At 40.5% G+C, this 17,928-nt stretch overlaps 1 protein-coding gene across 5 annotated transcripts in view; it reads right to left on the bottom strand.

Moving 5' to 3' along the window:
* The window catches only part of LOC126291674 (gastrula zinc finger protein XlCGF57.1-like), a 109,488-nt gene that overhangs the window by 31,522 nt on the left and 60,038 nt on the right, over window positions 1-17,928 (bottom strand). For all 5 annotated transcript variants that reach the window (XM_049985256.1, XM_049985257.1, XM_049985259.1 and 2 more), the window contains 2 exons: window positions 8,418-8,635; window positions 3,649-3,904 (listed from right to left, as the gene is read on the bottom strand). In XM_049985256.1, the coding sequence (XP_049841213.1) occupies window positions 3,649-3,904; window positions 8,418-8,635 (474 nt within the window). The remainder of the gene's footprint in view (window positions 1-3,648; window positions 3,905-8,417; window positions 8,636-17,928) is intronic.

Genomic DNA, 17,928 nt, shown 5'->3' with positions numbered 1-17,928 from the left:
GTGGATCCCTTTTCTCCAAAGGTCTCTTTAATTTTCCTGTAGGCAGTATCTATCCAATCCCTCGAGAGATAAGCCTCTACATCCTTACATTTGTCCTCTAGCTATGCCTGCTTAGCCATTATGCACTTCCTGTCGATCTCATTTTTGAGACGTTTGTATTCCTTTTTCCTTGCTTCATTTATTGCATTTTTATATTTTCTCCTTTCATCAATTAAATTCAATATTTCTTCTGTTACCCAAGGATTTCTACTAGCCCTCGCCTTTTCACCTACTTGATCCTCTGCTGCCTTCACTACTTCATCCCTCAAAGCTACCCGTTCTTCTTCTACTGTATTTCTTTCCCCCAGTCCTGTCAATTATTCCCTTATGCTCTCCCTAAAACTCTGTACAACCTCTGGTTTAGTCAGTTTATCCAGGTCCCATCTCCTTAAATTCCCACCTTTTTGCAGTTTCTTCAGTTTTAATCTACAGTTCATAACCAATAGATTGTGGTCAGAGTCCACATATGTCCCTGGAAATGTCTTACAATTTAAATCCTGGTTCCTAAATCTCTGTCTTACCATTATATAATCTACATGATACCTTCTAGTATGTCCAGGCTTCTTCCACGCATACAACCTTCTTTCATGATTCTTGAACCAAGTGTTACCTACAATTAAGTTATGCTCTGTGCAAAATTCTGCCAGGCAGTTTCCTCTTTAATTTCTTACCCCATTCTATATTCACCTTCTACGTTTCCTTCTCTTCCTTTCCCTACTATCGAATTCCAGTCACCCATTACTATTAAATTTTCGTCTCCCTTCACTACCTGAATAATTTCATCATACATTTCATCAATCTCTTCGTCATCTGCAGAGCTAGTTGGCATATAAACTAGTATTACTGTAGTTGGTGTGGGCTTCGTCTCTATCTTGGCCACAATAATGCGTTCACTATGCTGTTTGTAGTAGCTTACCTGCAATCCTTTTCTTTTTTTAATTCATTATTAAACTTCTTCCTGCATTACCCCTATTTGATTTTGTATTTATAATCCTGTATTCACCTGATCAAAAGCCTTGTTCCTGCTGCCACTGAACTTCACTAATTCCCACTAAATCTAACTTTAACCTATCCATTTCCCTTTTTAAATTTTCTAACCTACCTGCCCAATTAAGGGATCCGTAGAGCACCAGTTTTCTTTCTCCTGATAACGACGTCCTCTTGAGTAGTCCCCACCCGGAGATACGAATGGGGAACTATTTTACCACCAGAATATTTTACTCAAGAGGATGCCATCATCATTTAACCATACAGTAAAGCTGCATGCCCCCGGGGAAAATTACAGCTGTAGTTTCCCCTTGCTTTCAGCCGTTCGCAGTACCAGCAGAGCAAGGCCGTTTTGGTTAATGTTGCAAGGCCAGATCAGTCAATCATCCAGACTGTTGCCCCTGCAACTACTGAAAAGGCTGCTGCCCCTCTTCAGGAACCACACAACGTGTGGCCTCTCAACAAATACCCCTCCATTGTGGTTGCACGTACGGTACGGCCATCTCTATCGCTGAGGCACACAAGCCTCCCCACCAATGGCAAGGTCCATGGTTCATGGGGGGAAGAGCTCGTAGAACATGCATAATTATGCATGAGAAAATCTCCCTTATTAATTTGAAGAGCTACTGAATAATCTTAAGACTGGTATTTGGTGTGCAATGTCTGCTGTTTGCATCATAACGCAATTTTTTCACGAAACTGTCAGTGCTGTGCAGTATGTCCAGAAACTGATTAATCCATATGTGGATCAACTCACAGAATGTGACTGACTTTAGGGATATTTTCAGCAAGACAGATCAACGGTAGACACTGCCTTGACAACCTTGTGACAAGTGCATAGGGTGTTCCACAAAGAGAGGACAATCAGCAGAGACAGTGCAATCTCCTGGCCATCTCGATTGCTTAATCTCTTTCCTTGTGATATTTACCTGTGGCATGTATTCAAATAATCCTCACACACTGGAAGAGCTACAGCAGAATGCTGAAAATACTACTGCTGCTATCCCTCACTCAGAACTGCTATGTATGTCTCCAGTTTGACAAATTGGATGTACTGCTGCATGGATGTAAACAGTGGCCATTTGCACCATCTTCTATGATTGAAAAAGGCCGGCACTACGTCACAGTAGTTGCACAAGGTACATCACATGACAGTGTACGTGTGATGTGTTATGACAGGCCGGCCGGAGAGGCTGAGCGGTTCTAGGCACTAACGTCTGGAACCGCGCGACCGCTACGGTCGCAGATTCGAATCCTGCCTCGAGCATGGATGTGTGTGATATCCTTAGGTTAGTTAGGTTTAAGTAGTTCTAAGTTCTAGGGGACTGATGACCTCAGCAGTTAAGTACCATAGTGCTCAGAGCCATTTGAACCATTTGTTACGAAAGTGAGAGGAACCTGTGACAACTGGAGGTACTTTATTTTACTTATTTTATTTTTACCATTAGATACATGTTTAATTTTTTGTCAAAAGAAAGCTGAAATCATGTTCTGAAATAGTGTTTTGTTTCTCCACTAGACAGTTCCACAAGTTCCTCCAAAAATCGTAACACAACACACACACACACATGCAAATGTCATACTAACAAACATAACTCCACATGATGATGGAGGTTTAAACCTTTGAAACTTGTCGTGGAGATAAATAAATAGTGACTGGTAATAGTAAATTTGTTGTTTCATTTAGAGTGTTGTCCTGTTGAAAAATAGCACAACAATAGTCACATGAGTGGTAACACAAGGGGGTGTAGGATGTCTGTGACATACTGTTGTGCCATCAGAGTTCCCTAATCTGCTACCTGCCATAGCTTGAAGTCATACTCCATTACTCCCCAGACCATGATGCCAGGAGATATAACACTGTATGTCTCTGAAACATTTGAAGAATGGGATCTCTCCTAGTCCCTAGTCCAGCTGCTGCCAGTGTCCAACCAACAGAACAAAATGATGGAGAATGTTCCAAGGCATCCACCACTTGTCTCATATGTAATGTGCAGAAGTAAAGGGTTTACAATAGCCTCGGTGTACAATACAGTGATCCTACCTGATGGTGGTCAGACTTGGACAACCAGAACCTTGACAATGAGTATGCTTGCTCTCATGTTTCCACATTGTCCAACTTCAAGCCACTGTCACATCTAACAGCCACACAAATCTGAATATTGTACAATTTGACCTTCTGGCCAAGCAGAGACCCACAATTAGGTCTCTCTCAAAATTTGTCATGTACCAAAAAAGCTGTCTCACATGAGAATGTGGGATATCTGTGTCCTGTCCTTCACAATTATCAAACCACACACAACACTGTTCAATCCCCTTAAATACCCTACCAGGCCTGGTAACAACACTAAACATAAACAACACGAATGCACTCTGATAGCCACACTCCCTATCAGAGAGAATTGCAACTCCAATTGTTTACACACCCACTGATAGTGTGTATGTGTATGTAGTTATGTTGACATCCAACCATGTCCTCTTGGTGCTTAACTTTTTGTCAGACAGTGTATTCGAAGTAAAAAAAAAAAATTAGAAAAAAAACACAGCTTGTCTGTTTTTCCAACATTACATATGAAACTGTTCTACTGAGAACTGATGAAAGATTCCACAAATACAACTTACCATTATGCTTGAGAAGGTGAGTCTTGAGCGCGTTCTCACGTGTGAAGCACTTGGGGCAGTACATACAAGGGAAGAGTCCCCCCTCCTTGTGCATCCTTTCGTGGGTTTCCAGGCGGTAGCGGCTGTGAAACATCTTGTTGCACTGCGAGCACTGGTATTCCTGCTTCTCACCGGGGCTCCGCACCCTCGCTGTGACGGCAGGCACGGCCCTGCGGATGTACGGGCGTTTTGCCCTCCTAACTGGAGCCATTGTGTCCTAAGAAAAACAGGCAGTATGATCTAATGTATTTGAAGAAAGGCTCAGATAGCACTCACAAAGAGAAACAGAAACAAAATCTCAATGGTGATTTTCCACCAGATTAAAACTCCGAGCATAAGTGAGACACTAAATTTTGTCTTCTGTGCGCACTAGTGTTACCAACTTGTTCATATAAACATGCCTCTCATTCAGTCTTGAATTTCTGCTCTGCTATTACATCTGTCTTACGTTTTCCATATCTACAGAAATAGGTTGTGTACTTTGCTAAACTATGAGAGTACTCAGAAAGTAAATGATGCCAACAAGAAAGTGGAAAAATTGTATGTAGATATTGCTACGTTTTCAATTGGATTAACAGAATTTATGAGTATGAGTACATCACGTGCTTACAGTAGCTACGTACATTGATAGAGGAGTACACTTTATTACATCAGTAACAGAAATTATTGCCATGCCAAAACAGGAATTAAAGTGATTAGTTGCATTTTAAAGAACAAAGTTAAAATTTAATTCCCTATTTTATGAGCACTTTGATTAATTCTCTGTATTTACAACTGGAGGGTTAATAGGTCTGGTACCAATAAAATTCATCTCTTGAAATTGTTTTATATGACAGTTGGTAGATTGCTGTACACTTTGTCTATGTATTATCTATAGAAGCAGTATTTGTAAATACTAGAGGTGTCATCCAATGACATCCCTTATTGGCAAGATTAACTATAAAGAACATATAACTGAAAACACTAGTCACAGTTATATTTAATACAATAGAGTTAGCATGATTTCCCCAGCACATCCTAGGATTAGCATGTATGCCTCAATGATACTCAGATGATACACATGCCTATCTATAAAAAATTATATTGTCAACTATTGGGCCTAGCATTTCCATCGTTGGGATTATTATTATTATTATTATCACAATAATATTACAAACCATGATTACAAGCCATGCAGTTATATTCTGAGCTAATGTAAGTAGATCAATAGAATGAAAAACAACCCTCCAACAAGAAACAGTTATTCAGAACTTCCATTAATTTCTACATTTTAATGTGGCAGATTGGTACAGTACATTTAATCTCTACAAATAAAGATGTGACCTCGTATTAGGAAACTAATGGCAACATGATAAACTGCATCATCACAATGTGGATCATCATCATTAATGGAGCGATTATCATTCTTTGATGATTTATATAATTATTAATGAGAATAATAGTATGTTATGTCCTTAGTTATCGGTTACAAAAATCAAAACATGCTTCATAATCATTTAATTCAAACCCTCTGAACAGCTCATCTGCCATTATATTAATTTTTACTGTTTTACCATCACTACAATTATTATATCTATTAAATGACTCAGCTGATGCAACAATCACAGTTAAAACTATAGGATGGCAATGATACTGGAGTTATGAATTTCAGATTTTTTAGATGTTAAATTTGATACTGACATAAAGCCAGAAAGAGCTCTAGAAACTGATGGGTTTGGATCACTAGAATTACATAACCACACAATTTTACCTATAAATACACAAGTCTAAACTGCAACCAGAGCACCAGACATGTTACATTCCTGAGTGATACCACCACAAGGAGTTACAACTGCTGCAACACCAGGAAGATTAAATCAAGGAAAATTCATAATAAATTGTCCAAACATATTCAATGTTCAGAAATTTGTGGGGAAGTCATAAATTTTTAAGACCTACTATTGATAAATCTTCAGTAAAAATATTTATTTAATGATTATCTATGATAATCTAAGAAGTTAGAGTGCAGTCTAAAATTGCTAAAAAAAAATAGTACAACTGGAATATCAGATGACTGAAGATAAGCAATTGCCTCTTAATTAAAAAAGTAATAAATTAACACCTACTTCAGATAGGGGAATTAATACTGTATAATAGGACAAACAGATCAAGCAAAGAGTGAAATTTGGTCAACAAAGGGAAACAGAAATAAAATCTCAATGGGAACTTTACAATAGGTTAAAACTGTATGCTGGAGAGGGTCTCAAACTCTGATATTTTGTGGGCAACACTGTTGCCGACTGAGTTATTCAAAGATGCCTCTTGTTCAGACTTGCAATTTCCATTATGCCAGTACATCTAATCCTACTTTTTCACCTCAACAGAAACAGCCTGTGTACTCGGCTAAACTATGAGGCAGTCTCAGAAATTATATCACATTGACAACCTGAACAGCAATAACACTTGTGAACAGTTCTGAACTGCACCATGTCCTATGTTTATTGTGCTACTTCTGTACATAATTGCCTACAGATTGTACACATACATCGGAAGTCAACTTCTATTCTTTTATTTTCATAGGCACTATTATATTTTTACAGGTTACTACTAGCACTCTGGAAATCTTCCAAAAGGGTAAAGATGTGGAAGTGTGATGAGATCAAATCTAGATTGAATAGAGGCTGACTGAAAAAATGCCACAGCGGTTAACACACTAGACTCTGACTTGAGAGGAGTATAATTGAAATCCCTAGATGACCACTAAGGTTTAGATTTTTCATAGTTTGCTTGGATTTCTTAAGGCAAATTCTAGAGTAATTTCTTTGAAATTGATACATCACTGTTTAATGAGGTAAAACATTCTTTCAGACACATTGCTGTTATCTTTCTGTCTTCCTTTTAGTACAATAGCTGTCTCAGTACCTCTAATTTGAGATCACATGCTGTATTCTTAGTATGTGCAGCCATATGAAAGTGAGCATTATGGGGGAATACCCACTGTGTGAAAAGTATCCAGCTTTTTGTTCATATGGTAGACTTAACAGCTTCCCTTTAGTGACCACCACCAATCAGTTTGGATCTGCTCCAAGAAATGGGTCATTCCAAAAGATCTTCAGCACAGTTTTTCCTGTGAACACTTGTGCCTCAATTATTTGTTTCTCTTTAGTGCAGAGACAGTGAGTGTTCCCAGTCCATTGATTGTCTCTTACTCTCTGGTTCATAGTGGCGCTCTGATGGCCTCATCTCTTGCAACAACGTGTGAATAGCATAATCTTCACACATTCCTCCAGACAGTCGGCAGTACAGACTTATGATCGTCACATAGCCACCTTCATCACATGGCCACTTACAGGTTTGCTATAGCCACGGTTATCATGTATGATACATCCCGGCCTATGATTCCTGTTGTAGTCTGCAACAATTTCATCAACAATGCCGAACTTGTAGGCCAAGATTCATTGTTTAATCTGGTGTTTCACTGTAATTGTTAGCACGCTGATGGATCTTCCGGTTGCTAGTCATCACTGACCTCGTGCCTTCAATTTTCTAAATTCTTTTCATGTATTCAAACATGCTTCCTTTACTTAAACACCCCATACTGCAGCCACATGATGAAAAAACTATTATCGGTGCATTATAACATCCTTTCTCAATGAACACTTTGATATGTAGTGCCAGAAACATATTGCATGAAAACCACCTCAGCTCTGAAATAAATCATTTAACCTCTTTGTTCATACAGTATGGCTATTGGGCACTTGAAATAAAGTTAGCTCTCTTTGGCATAAAGCCTCTCAAACAACAGATTACTGTTAGCATATGACGTTCTTTCCATTCTGTGTAGCAACAACAAGTAAAACTGTACTATTCTAAACAACTATGGGATTAAAACTGAGTTTCAGTAGTTTAAAAGGTGGTGTGCCCTGTGAAAGATTCCACGTGAATGTTCCATTAATTATGCGAGACAGTCTATTTGTACCGTTCTTCAATACTGGACCCAACGTAAGCAACACGAGTACAGGAACTGAGATGGTGGTGGTGGTGGTGGTGGTGGTGGTGGTGGTAGTGGTGGGGGCGGGGTGGGGGGTGGGGGGACCTGCTGTTAATCAACACTGTCTTACGAAAAAGCACACAATCTTGTTTGAACAGACACAGGTTCTAGACCACGCGTCAAACTACTGGCACTCAATCAAGGACACTGGAAAAATCCTGGTGTGCCAACAATTTGAATAGAGATACAAGATTTTTCCTCAGCAGTATGTGTAAGGGAAATTCAACACCAAGAGACTACATACGAGTATGTTTCATATTATACATTGTGACAGGAAGAAAAATGCTCTGAGTAATGTTTCACTGTTGGCACCAACATAATCTCTGGTTGCCATAGGCAATACTACATCGTAAATCTGTGTAATTCTGTTACTTCTTCAACAGACAGTTGCTTCCCGGACAAAATGGTGGTGTTTATTGTCAAAAGGCCAAATTTTCATAGAGAAAGAATGTGACGAGTGTGCCAAAAACATTTCATACAACTGTTCTGATATGGTGAGCAGGGACAGTATTGTAATGCACGTGCCTACTTTACAATCAATGATGCATCCTCGCGGAATATTGTTATAGAACTGTGGTTGCTCCTGTAACACAGTACCTCTTGTGACTATATCTGCACGGAAATTATAATACAATTGCAACTGTCTGTTGACCTTACCCGTGTAGCTCCAGCAGTCTGTTGTACGTTCTGAAGTGCTCACCTCAGGTGAGGCGGAAGAGGACGGCACCCCGGCAGCCGGCATGTCAACGGCGTGGGCAGAGTGGAGGTGGCGCATGAGCATTACGGAGCTCGAGCACAGCTGACCGCAGAGCGCGCAGGTGAGGCGGCGCTGCAGCTGGTGAGACAACACGTGGCGCGAAAGCGATGCACCGTCCGGCAGCTGCAAGCCGCACTCCGGGCATGACGCCCCCTCGACTGCTGTGTAAGAATTATAATCGTCAATATGTGAAACAGTACAGTGTGCAGCGGAAAGAACTCGCAGATTTGGTAAGCTAACATTTGTAGCTGCTGGGTGGATATAATTAAACTGCAACTACTCATGGAAGTCTACTGTAGGCTGTAATTATGGTACGGCTACAAAACTTGGTAGATATGCTAATGCGTTAGCGTGGAACTGATCTGCGCTCGCTGGAAGAAAGTCAGTTTGAATACTTGCCATCAGGTACAAATCTGTGCTGTACACAGTTTATTTGACAGTATGACATCCACACTGTCATTTGACAAGCCATAACATGCGTGAACGGTACAGCTATCGAGAAGAGAAACTGTGTGCTATTAGTGAAATGGTTTTATGTGACCAACAGGAATTACAGTTTTGCACTGAAAGAAAGACCTGATGAGAGGCCGATGTCATTAAATGGTTTAAAGCAGGCGATAATGAAATTTGAAAATATAGGTGAGTTTGGTTTGGCACCTGGAGGAGGAGGAGGGTGTCCTCTACATATACATCTACCTGATTACTCTGCTATTCACAATAAAGTGCCTGGCAGAGGATTCAATGAACCACCTTCAAGCTGTCTCTCTACTTTTTCACTCCCGTACGACGTGCGGGGAAAATAATACTTAAATTTTTCTGTGCAAGCCCCGTTTTCTCTTATTTTATCATGATGATCATTTCTCCCTATGTAGGTGGGTGCCAACGGAATGTTTTCGCGATCGGAGGAGAAAACTGGTGATTGAAATTTCATGAGAAGATCCTGTCACAATGAAAAACGCCTTTGTTTTAATGATTGCCACTCCAATTCACATATCATGTCTGTGGCACAATCTGCCCCATTTAGTGATAATACAAAACGAGGTGCCCTTCTCTGAACTTTTTCGATGTCGTCCATCAGTCCGACCTGATGCAGATCCCACACCGCAGAGCAGTACTCCAGAACAGGGCAGACAAGCTTAGTGTAAGCAGTCTCTTTTGTAGACCTGTTGTACCTTTTATGTGTTCTGCCAATGAATCACAGTCTTTGGTTTGCTCTACCCACAACACTATCTATGTGATCATTCTAATTTAGATTATTTGTAACTGTAATCCTTAAGTATTTAGTTAAATTTACAGCCTTCAGGTTTTTGTGACTTATCGCTTAATTGAAATTTAGCGGATTTCTTTTAGTACTCATGTGAATAACTTCACACTTTTCTTTATTCAGAGTCAATTGCCACTTTCTGCACCATACAGATATCGTATCTGAATCATTTTGCAATTTGTTTTGGTCATCTGATGACTTTACAAGATGGAAAATGACAACATCATCTGCAAACAATCTAAGAGGGCTACTCAGATTGTCTCCTATGTCGTTAATATAGACCAGGAACAATAGAGGGCCTATAACCTGTCTTTGGGGAACGCTGGATATTATTTCTGTTTTACTCTATGACTTTCTGTCTATAACTACAAACTATAACATTTCTGATAGGAAATTGTGCATCCAGTTATACAACTGAGGCGACATTCCATAGGCACAAAGTTTGGTTTGAAAACACTTATGAGGAACGGTGTCAAGAATCTAAAAATTTGGAGTCAATTTGACATCCCCTGTCGATATCACTCATTACTTCACGAGTATAAAGAGCTGGTTGTGTTCTGCAAGAACGATATTTTCTGAATCCGGGCTGACTATGCGTCAGTAAATCGTTTTCTTCTATGTACTTCACAATGTTTGAACACAGCATATGTTCCAAAACCCTACTGCAAATCTACGATAGTGATATAGGTCTTTAATTCAGCAGATTACTCCTATTTCCCTTTTTGGGTATTGATGTAACTTCAGCAATTTTACAGGCTTTAGCTACGGGTCTTTCTGTGAGGAAGCGGTTCTATATAATTGCTAAATATGGAGCTATTGCATTAGCATACTTTGAAAGGAACCTGACTAGTATACAATATGGACCGGAGCCTTTGCCTTTATTATGTTATTTAAGCCACTTTGCTACACCGAGGATATCTAATTCTATATTTCTCATCTTGGCAGTTGTTCTTGACTGGAATTAAGGAGTATTTACTTTGTCTTCTTTGGTGAAGGAGTTTCGGAAAACCATGCTTAATAACTCTGCTGTTGTGACCCTGTCATCAGTGACTTCACTGTTATCGCACAGTGATGGTATTGATTGCGTCTTGCCACTGGTGTGCTTTACGTATGACCAGGAGATCCTATACTGGTGGAAGTTATGGATGAGGTTGCTGTTGCTGTAACTGACTGTGCAGCACGTGGTCTGAGCAGTGCTAGTGCTTTTTTACCCTGGTATCCGTACAAAATCCAGACAGTGCAGCAACTGAAACCTCATGAACCAGAGCAACATTCTGAATTTGCTCTTCGGTTTCTGGCATGGATCAAAGTTGAAGACACGGCCAGGAAATATTCTAACGAGTGAGGAGGCACATTTTACAAGCTACAGGGTGCAGTGAATACACAGAACTGACAAATTTGGGATACTGTTGAACCACGTGTTGTGCACGAAGGGCCATTGCATTCACCTTATATGACTGTTTGGTGCGGATTCACAAGCACCTTTATTCTCGGTCTGTTCTTCTTTGAAGATAATACACCCGGAGGGCCTATCAGGTGTAACGTTACATCTGCACACTATTGAGACCTCCTTGTTCAGCACGGAATTCCTGCTTTGTTAGAGTGCAAATGAGAGGAAACCACTATTTTCACACAAGACAGGGCAACACCTCACGTTGCTCACCCAGTGAAAGATCTGCTAAATAGGATCTTTGAGGAATGTGTTTACCTTTAGAGGTTCTCCAGATACACGGCCTATACACGGCCTATACACGGCCTGCAAGATCATCTGATCTGAATCCATGTGACTTTCAGCTCTGGGCATATCTAAAAGGATATGTTTATCAGGGACACGTTCATCTCTACTTGATCTGAAGGCCAGTATACAGGAACACATTGTTCAGGTTCCAACAGAACTTCTGCGTGTAAATGTTGATCATGTCATTTTACGAATGCAGCATCTCATCAACATCTCCGGTGCCCATACTGAACAAATTGTGTAAGCAGCAGTGAATGACAAAATCAACATTATGTGTTTCTCATTTGTTTGACCTTTTCTGCTCATGTCTCGTTCCTAACATTACATCTACATCTACATCCATACTCCGCAAGCCACCTGACGGTGTGTGGCAGAGGGTACCATGAGTACGTCTATCGGTTCTCCCTTCTATTCCCGTCTCATATTATTCATGGAAAGAAGGATTGTTGGTACGCCTCTGTGTGGGCTCTAATCTCTCTGATTTTATCCTCATGGTCTCTTCGCGAGATATATGTAGGAGGGAGCAATAAGCAATATACTGCTTGACTCCTCGGTGAAGGTATGTTCTCGAAACTTCAACAAAAGCTCGTACCGAGCTACTGAGCATCTCTCCTGCAGTGTCTTCCACTGGATTTTATCTGTCATCTCCGTAATGCTTTCACGATTACTACATGATCCTGTAATGAAGCGCGCTGCTCTCCGATGTATCTTCTCTATCCATTCTATCAACCCTACATGGTATGGATATAAATTATTGCATTATTACTGGAGGATGTCTCACTTGGCTAGAAAAAAGGAGAATGACCAGTAAAATAAAAATTCTAGTAGTGGAGCTACCAATCCTCCTTTGTCCCTCACCATCCAATTCAAATGATATGTGTTTCCTTCGAAAGTGGGCAGGAGTAGCACAATGTAACGAAAGTGCTATACATTCCTCTACACACGGACCATACTAGCCAGTTCAGGTAAAATATGGTGACAAATACAATCCTACGAGCACACTGATGGTGGACGAGACCTGCCAGTGCTAAAAAATTGTTCAAATGGCTCTGAGCACAATGGGACTTAACATCTGAGGTTATCAGTCCCCTAGACTTGGAACTACTTGAACATAAGTAACCTAAGGATATTACAAACATCCAAGCCCTAGGCAGGATTTGAACCTGTGACCGTAGCAGCCGCGTGATTCCTGACTGAAACGTATAGGAACATTTCCGTAAGTCTTTCTTGAATGCACAGCACCACATTTGCACCTGGTGGCCAAAATTGGAACTACTTTTTTCCGGTGTAAATCAGTTCCGCACTAATGCATTAAAATATCTACCAAGTTTCATTGCCATATGATAATTACAGCCGACACTGGTCCTCTGCGAAGAGCTACACATTAATTACAATCACCCGGAACATCTACATCCAGGCTCTGAAAGCCACTTCATGTGCGAGTGCTGGTGTGCCACTGCCACTTCCCCATCTTTCCTGCTCCAGTGTGCAAGAAGGTTACTGTGTTTCTGCATGAGACTGAATCTCTAATTTTACCTCCATAGGTAAAAAATATAGAGAGAGAGACTGAGGCTTGATTACAGCAAGCAGTTTCAAACAGATGGATATTACAGAAGTTATGCACACATGCCCTCTCAACGAATCGTGGATCTTTCTGAAGTTGTGTGCCACGTATCTCTCTGCACTACAGATATCTGTACTGTCAGCGCAACTACAAACGCTACTCAACAAAGACTGTGACTGATTTTTTTTTTTTTTTTTCCACAGAAGTTTATCACTCTATTTCAACATTTACATGATATTTTTCGAAGTAGTTCGCTCCTATTTGAACGCACTTTTTATAGCGTGTCTGCCAGTCCTTGAACATGCGATGCAGGCCGTAGCTTGTCAGGTCCTTGAGAACTGGCTCACTTTTCTGGAGAAGTGGTTCTGAATTCTCGAAACGAATTCCATGATGCTTTGCCTCTAGTGATGGGAATAATAACAAAATCACAGTGTGTAAGCTCAGGGCCGTAAGGTGGATGCAGTATACAGGTAACGTCCAATTGAGCTAGAAACTGCAAGAGTTGATTTGCTACGGGCTAGTCCGAGTAAGTTCTGTACGTATATTTGCAGTGTGCTTCCCCTGTTTAGCTAATACTGACGTGTAGTATACAATAGTAATAGTAGGGTGAGGCAGAACTGTATGCTGGCAAATCATTCAATGACAGTCAAAAAATGTGATTACCATCACTTTCACTGCAGATTGAACAATTTTCCCATTTCTTGGAGTTGGTGGAACTTGGCATTTCTGCACTGTGTTGGCCTGTTTTCCTTCAGGATCATAAAGGTGCAACCACGACTCATCACTGGTGACAATCGATTTGAGAAACACGTCCTCTCCATCAGCAAAGAGATACTGCTCGTCACAGTTTGTCTCCATTCGCACAGCCTTTAGTTCGAGAGACAACAGACATGGCACCTACAGGAACAAATACAAGTCACACAGAGATCATCAATCATAATCATGGAATTCTCAACACTGCAATGAGGTTACGTAATGTTATCTGCCAATGCTCACAGAAAACCACAGCCGCTGTGTGATGTTGACTTCAATCACAGCAGAAGCCAAAACACCAGGTCCACCTTGCTTAACATAGGCAAGTTGGCCTTCTTCGAAGTCCTCAAACCACCAAAACACTGTTTCACAAGGTAGTGCATCTTCACTGTATGCTTGTTGCAGCCAAATGCATCTTCACCATATGCTTGCTGCAGCTTTTCGTAAGTCTCAGTGGCTCTACGATTTAAATGAACACAGAATTTTATTGCGTCGTACTGCTCCTCTCGCATACCCTCCATTGTTTGGTAAGAAAAATATAAAGTGTGTCTACAAAATAGAGTATTACTACCAACCTACCGAAATGAGAGTGCTGCTACCTATGGACATTATGCATAAAAACTCACTCTTTTCAAATATTCATGGTGCTGATAGGAAACTATCACTGTAGTTACAACAGGCAAAAATCAGTCTCAGTGTTTGTCGATCAGCCCTCGTACATCAGGTGCGTATCTGTGGAGAGCCCAGATAAATAGGTGGTTCCTGAAGGTGGGCAGCAGCCTTTTCAGTAGATGCAGGGATGACAGTCTGAATTAGACTGTTGCAGCTCGAGTACCCAATGGCGCGCATGGGCATAGGTAGGCAGGAGTAGACAAACAGGTCACGTGCGAACAGTCTTGCAGCCAGACCATAGTGTATGTGATTGTGCTCCACTTGCCACATGCTTCGGGCAGGGGCTGCCAAGCAGCTCACATATGTGAAGAATGTGTGAAATAAGACCATCTGTACATGCCTGTCCACAAGAACTATGAGGGCATAAAGGAACTCATTGGCCCATGGGGCAACATTGGAACACCCTACTCTGGATGGTTTACTGATCTACCCTTGAAACATTAGACAATATGGTCTACTTACGAAGGTACTGTAAATGGCAGAGAATGAGGAAAAATCAAAGCTGTTACATTTCTCAAGCGAACAAAGCTCAACTGTATTACTTATTGATGATGGGTACCTGGGAGGGAACTACTCAGGAGGATGCTGTCATCAGGAGAAACATGTACTAGGTACATAGTTCTAATAACCAATGAGGAGGTACTGGACTGACTGGTGGAAAAAAAAGTGGCACAACTTGACTAAGTGAATGAGTCAGTTGGTAGGACACATTCTGAGGTATCAGGGAATAATCAATTTGTTAACGGAAGAAATTGGACGTAAAAACAGTAGAGCAAGACCGAGGCTCAACTGCAGCAAGCAGGTTCAAATGGATGGAAGTTACAGTAATTATGCACAGATGAAGAGGCTTGCACAGGATAGACAGAGTGGAGAGCCACATCAAACTAATCTTCAGACTGTAGATCACAACAACCATATACAGAAAGAAGCAACATGGTGACTGACTCTCCTAGGAATGTACACTACCAGAAATTTAACAGTAAACCACACTGTGATGTGGAACACTTCTCTTACAGCTCCTACCACTGAAGGTGGATGAATGAAAGCATCTGCTCTCTCCACTGCATGTAACAGTAGAGTTCCTATTGCATTCTTAATGATACCATCCTTGCTTTTAATTTCCCCAAAGGTTGGTTTGACTTTTCTATAAGCCGAGCCAGTCATTCCGACAATCATTTCTTTTTCGATTTCTTCAGTTTCCTGCAGCCATTTTGTCATAGCTTCCCTGCACTTCCTATTTATTTCATTCCTAAGTGATTTATATTTCTGTGTGTCTGAATTTCCCTGAATTTTTTTGTACTTCCTTCTTTCCTCAATCAATTGAAGTATTTCTCATGTTATCTATGGTTTCTTCATAGTTACCTTATGTTTGATTCAAACTTCCATGATTCTTCTTTGTAGAGATGTCTATGCCTCTTCAGCTGAACTGCCTACTAAGCTATACATCGTCACAGTATCTATAACCTCAGAAAACTTCAAGTGTATCCCCTCATTCCTTAGTACTTCTGTATCCTATTTTTTGGCCATTGATTTTTCTTGACTAGTCTCTTAAGCTTCAGTCTACTCTTAATCACTACTAAATTGTGATCTGAGTCTATATCTGCTCCTGGGTACACATTACAAGCCAGTATCTGATTTCGGGAATCTCTGTCTGACTATCATGTAATCTAACTGATATCTTCCCATTTCTCCTGGCCTTTTCCAAGTAAAACACCTCTTCTTGTGATTGTTGAACAGAGAATTTGCTATTAGTAGCGGAAATTTATTGCAGAACTTAATTAGCCTTTCTTCTCTCTCATTCCTACTACCCAGCCCATTCTCTTCTGTAACCCTTTCTTCTAGTACTTCCCTTACAACCACAATCCAACCTCCATGATTACTAGATTTTCATCTCCCTTTACACACCAAGTTGCACTTTCAATATCTTCATATACTTTCTCTATTTCTCCATGTTCTGCTTGCAACGTTGGCAAGTACAACTGAACTGTTGCTGTCTGTGTTGGTTTGCTGTTGATTTTGATGAGAACAACCCACCACTGAACTGGTCACATTAACTCACTCCCTGTCCTACCCTCCTATTCATAATGAATCCTACTCCCATTACACTATTTTCTGCTGCTGTTGACGTTAGCCTATACTCATCTGGCCAGAAATCCTTCACTTCTTTCTGTTCCACTTCACTGACCTCCACTATATCTAGACTGAGCCTTAGCATTTTCGTTTTCAGATTTTCTTGTTTCTCTATGTAACAAGACATCCTCCTTTAGTATTACTTTTCCTCGACAGTAGTTGTAGCTACCAGTATTATTTTTCCAATTTTGAACAGGTCAACATTATCTCACTCGCTTTTCTGAAAACTTTCACATTATGTTATATTTCAATCTAAAATTTATGAAGAGGAATTACTTTATAAAATATTTTAGTTTCGATGTTATAATAGATAAGTGAACGCATTATTGTGGCCAAGATAGATACGAAGCCCACGCCTACTACTGTAGTACAAGTTCATATGCCAACTAGCTCTGCAGATGACGAAGAAATTGAAGAAATGTATGATCAAATTAAAGAAATTATTCAGACAGTGAAGGGAGATGAAAATTTAATAGTCATGGGTGACTGGAATTCGGTAGTAGGAAAAGGGAGAGAAGGAAACGTAGTAGGTGAATACGGACTGGGGCTAAGAAATGAAAGAGGAAGCCGCATGGTAGAATTTTGCACAGAGCACAACTTAATCATAACTAACATTTGGTTCAAGAATAATAAAAGAAGGCTGTAAACATGGAAGAAGCCTGGAGATACTGACAGGTTTCAGATAGATTATATAGTGGTACGACAGAGATTTAGGAACCAGGTTTTAAATTGTAAGACATTTCCAGGGGCAGATGTGGACTCTGAGCACAATCTATTGGTTATGACCTGTAGATTAAAACTGAAGAAACTGCAAAAAGGTGGGAATTTAAGGATATGGGACCTGGATAAAGTAAAAGAACCAGAGGTTGTACAGAGTTTCAAGGAGAGCATAAGGGAGCAACTGACAGGAATGGGGGAAAGAAATACAATAGAAGAAGACTGGGTAGCTTTGAGGGATGAAGTAGTGAAGGCAGCAGAGGATCAAGTAGGTAAAAAGACGAGGGCTAGTAGAAATCCTTGGGTAACAGAAGAAATATTGAATTTAATTGATGAAAGGAGAAAATATAAAAATGCAGTAAATGAAGCAGGCAAAAAGGAATACAAACGTCTCAAAAATGAGATCGACAGGAAGTACAAAATGGCTAAGCAGGGATGGCTAGAGGCCAAATGTAAGGATGTAGAGGCTTATATCGCTAGGGGTAAGATAGATACTGCCTACAGGAAGATTAAAGAGACCTTTGGAGAAAAAGAGGACCACTTGTATGAATATTAAGAGCTCAGATGGAAACCCAGTTCTAAGCAAAGAAGGGGAAGCAGAAAGGTGGAAGGAGTA

Source organism: Schistocerca gregaria, chromosome 9 (assembly GCF_023897955.1).
Source record: "Schistocerca gregaria isolate iqSchGreg1 chromosome 9, iqSchGreg1.2, whole genome shotgun sequence".
NCBI lineage: Eukaryota > Metazoa > Arthropoda > Insecta > Orthoptera > Acrididae > Schistocerca > Schistocerca gregaria.
This window is presented reverse-complemented; position numbering and strand designations above follow the sequence as displayed.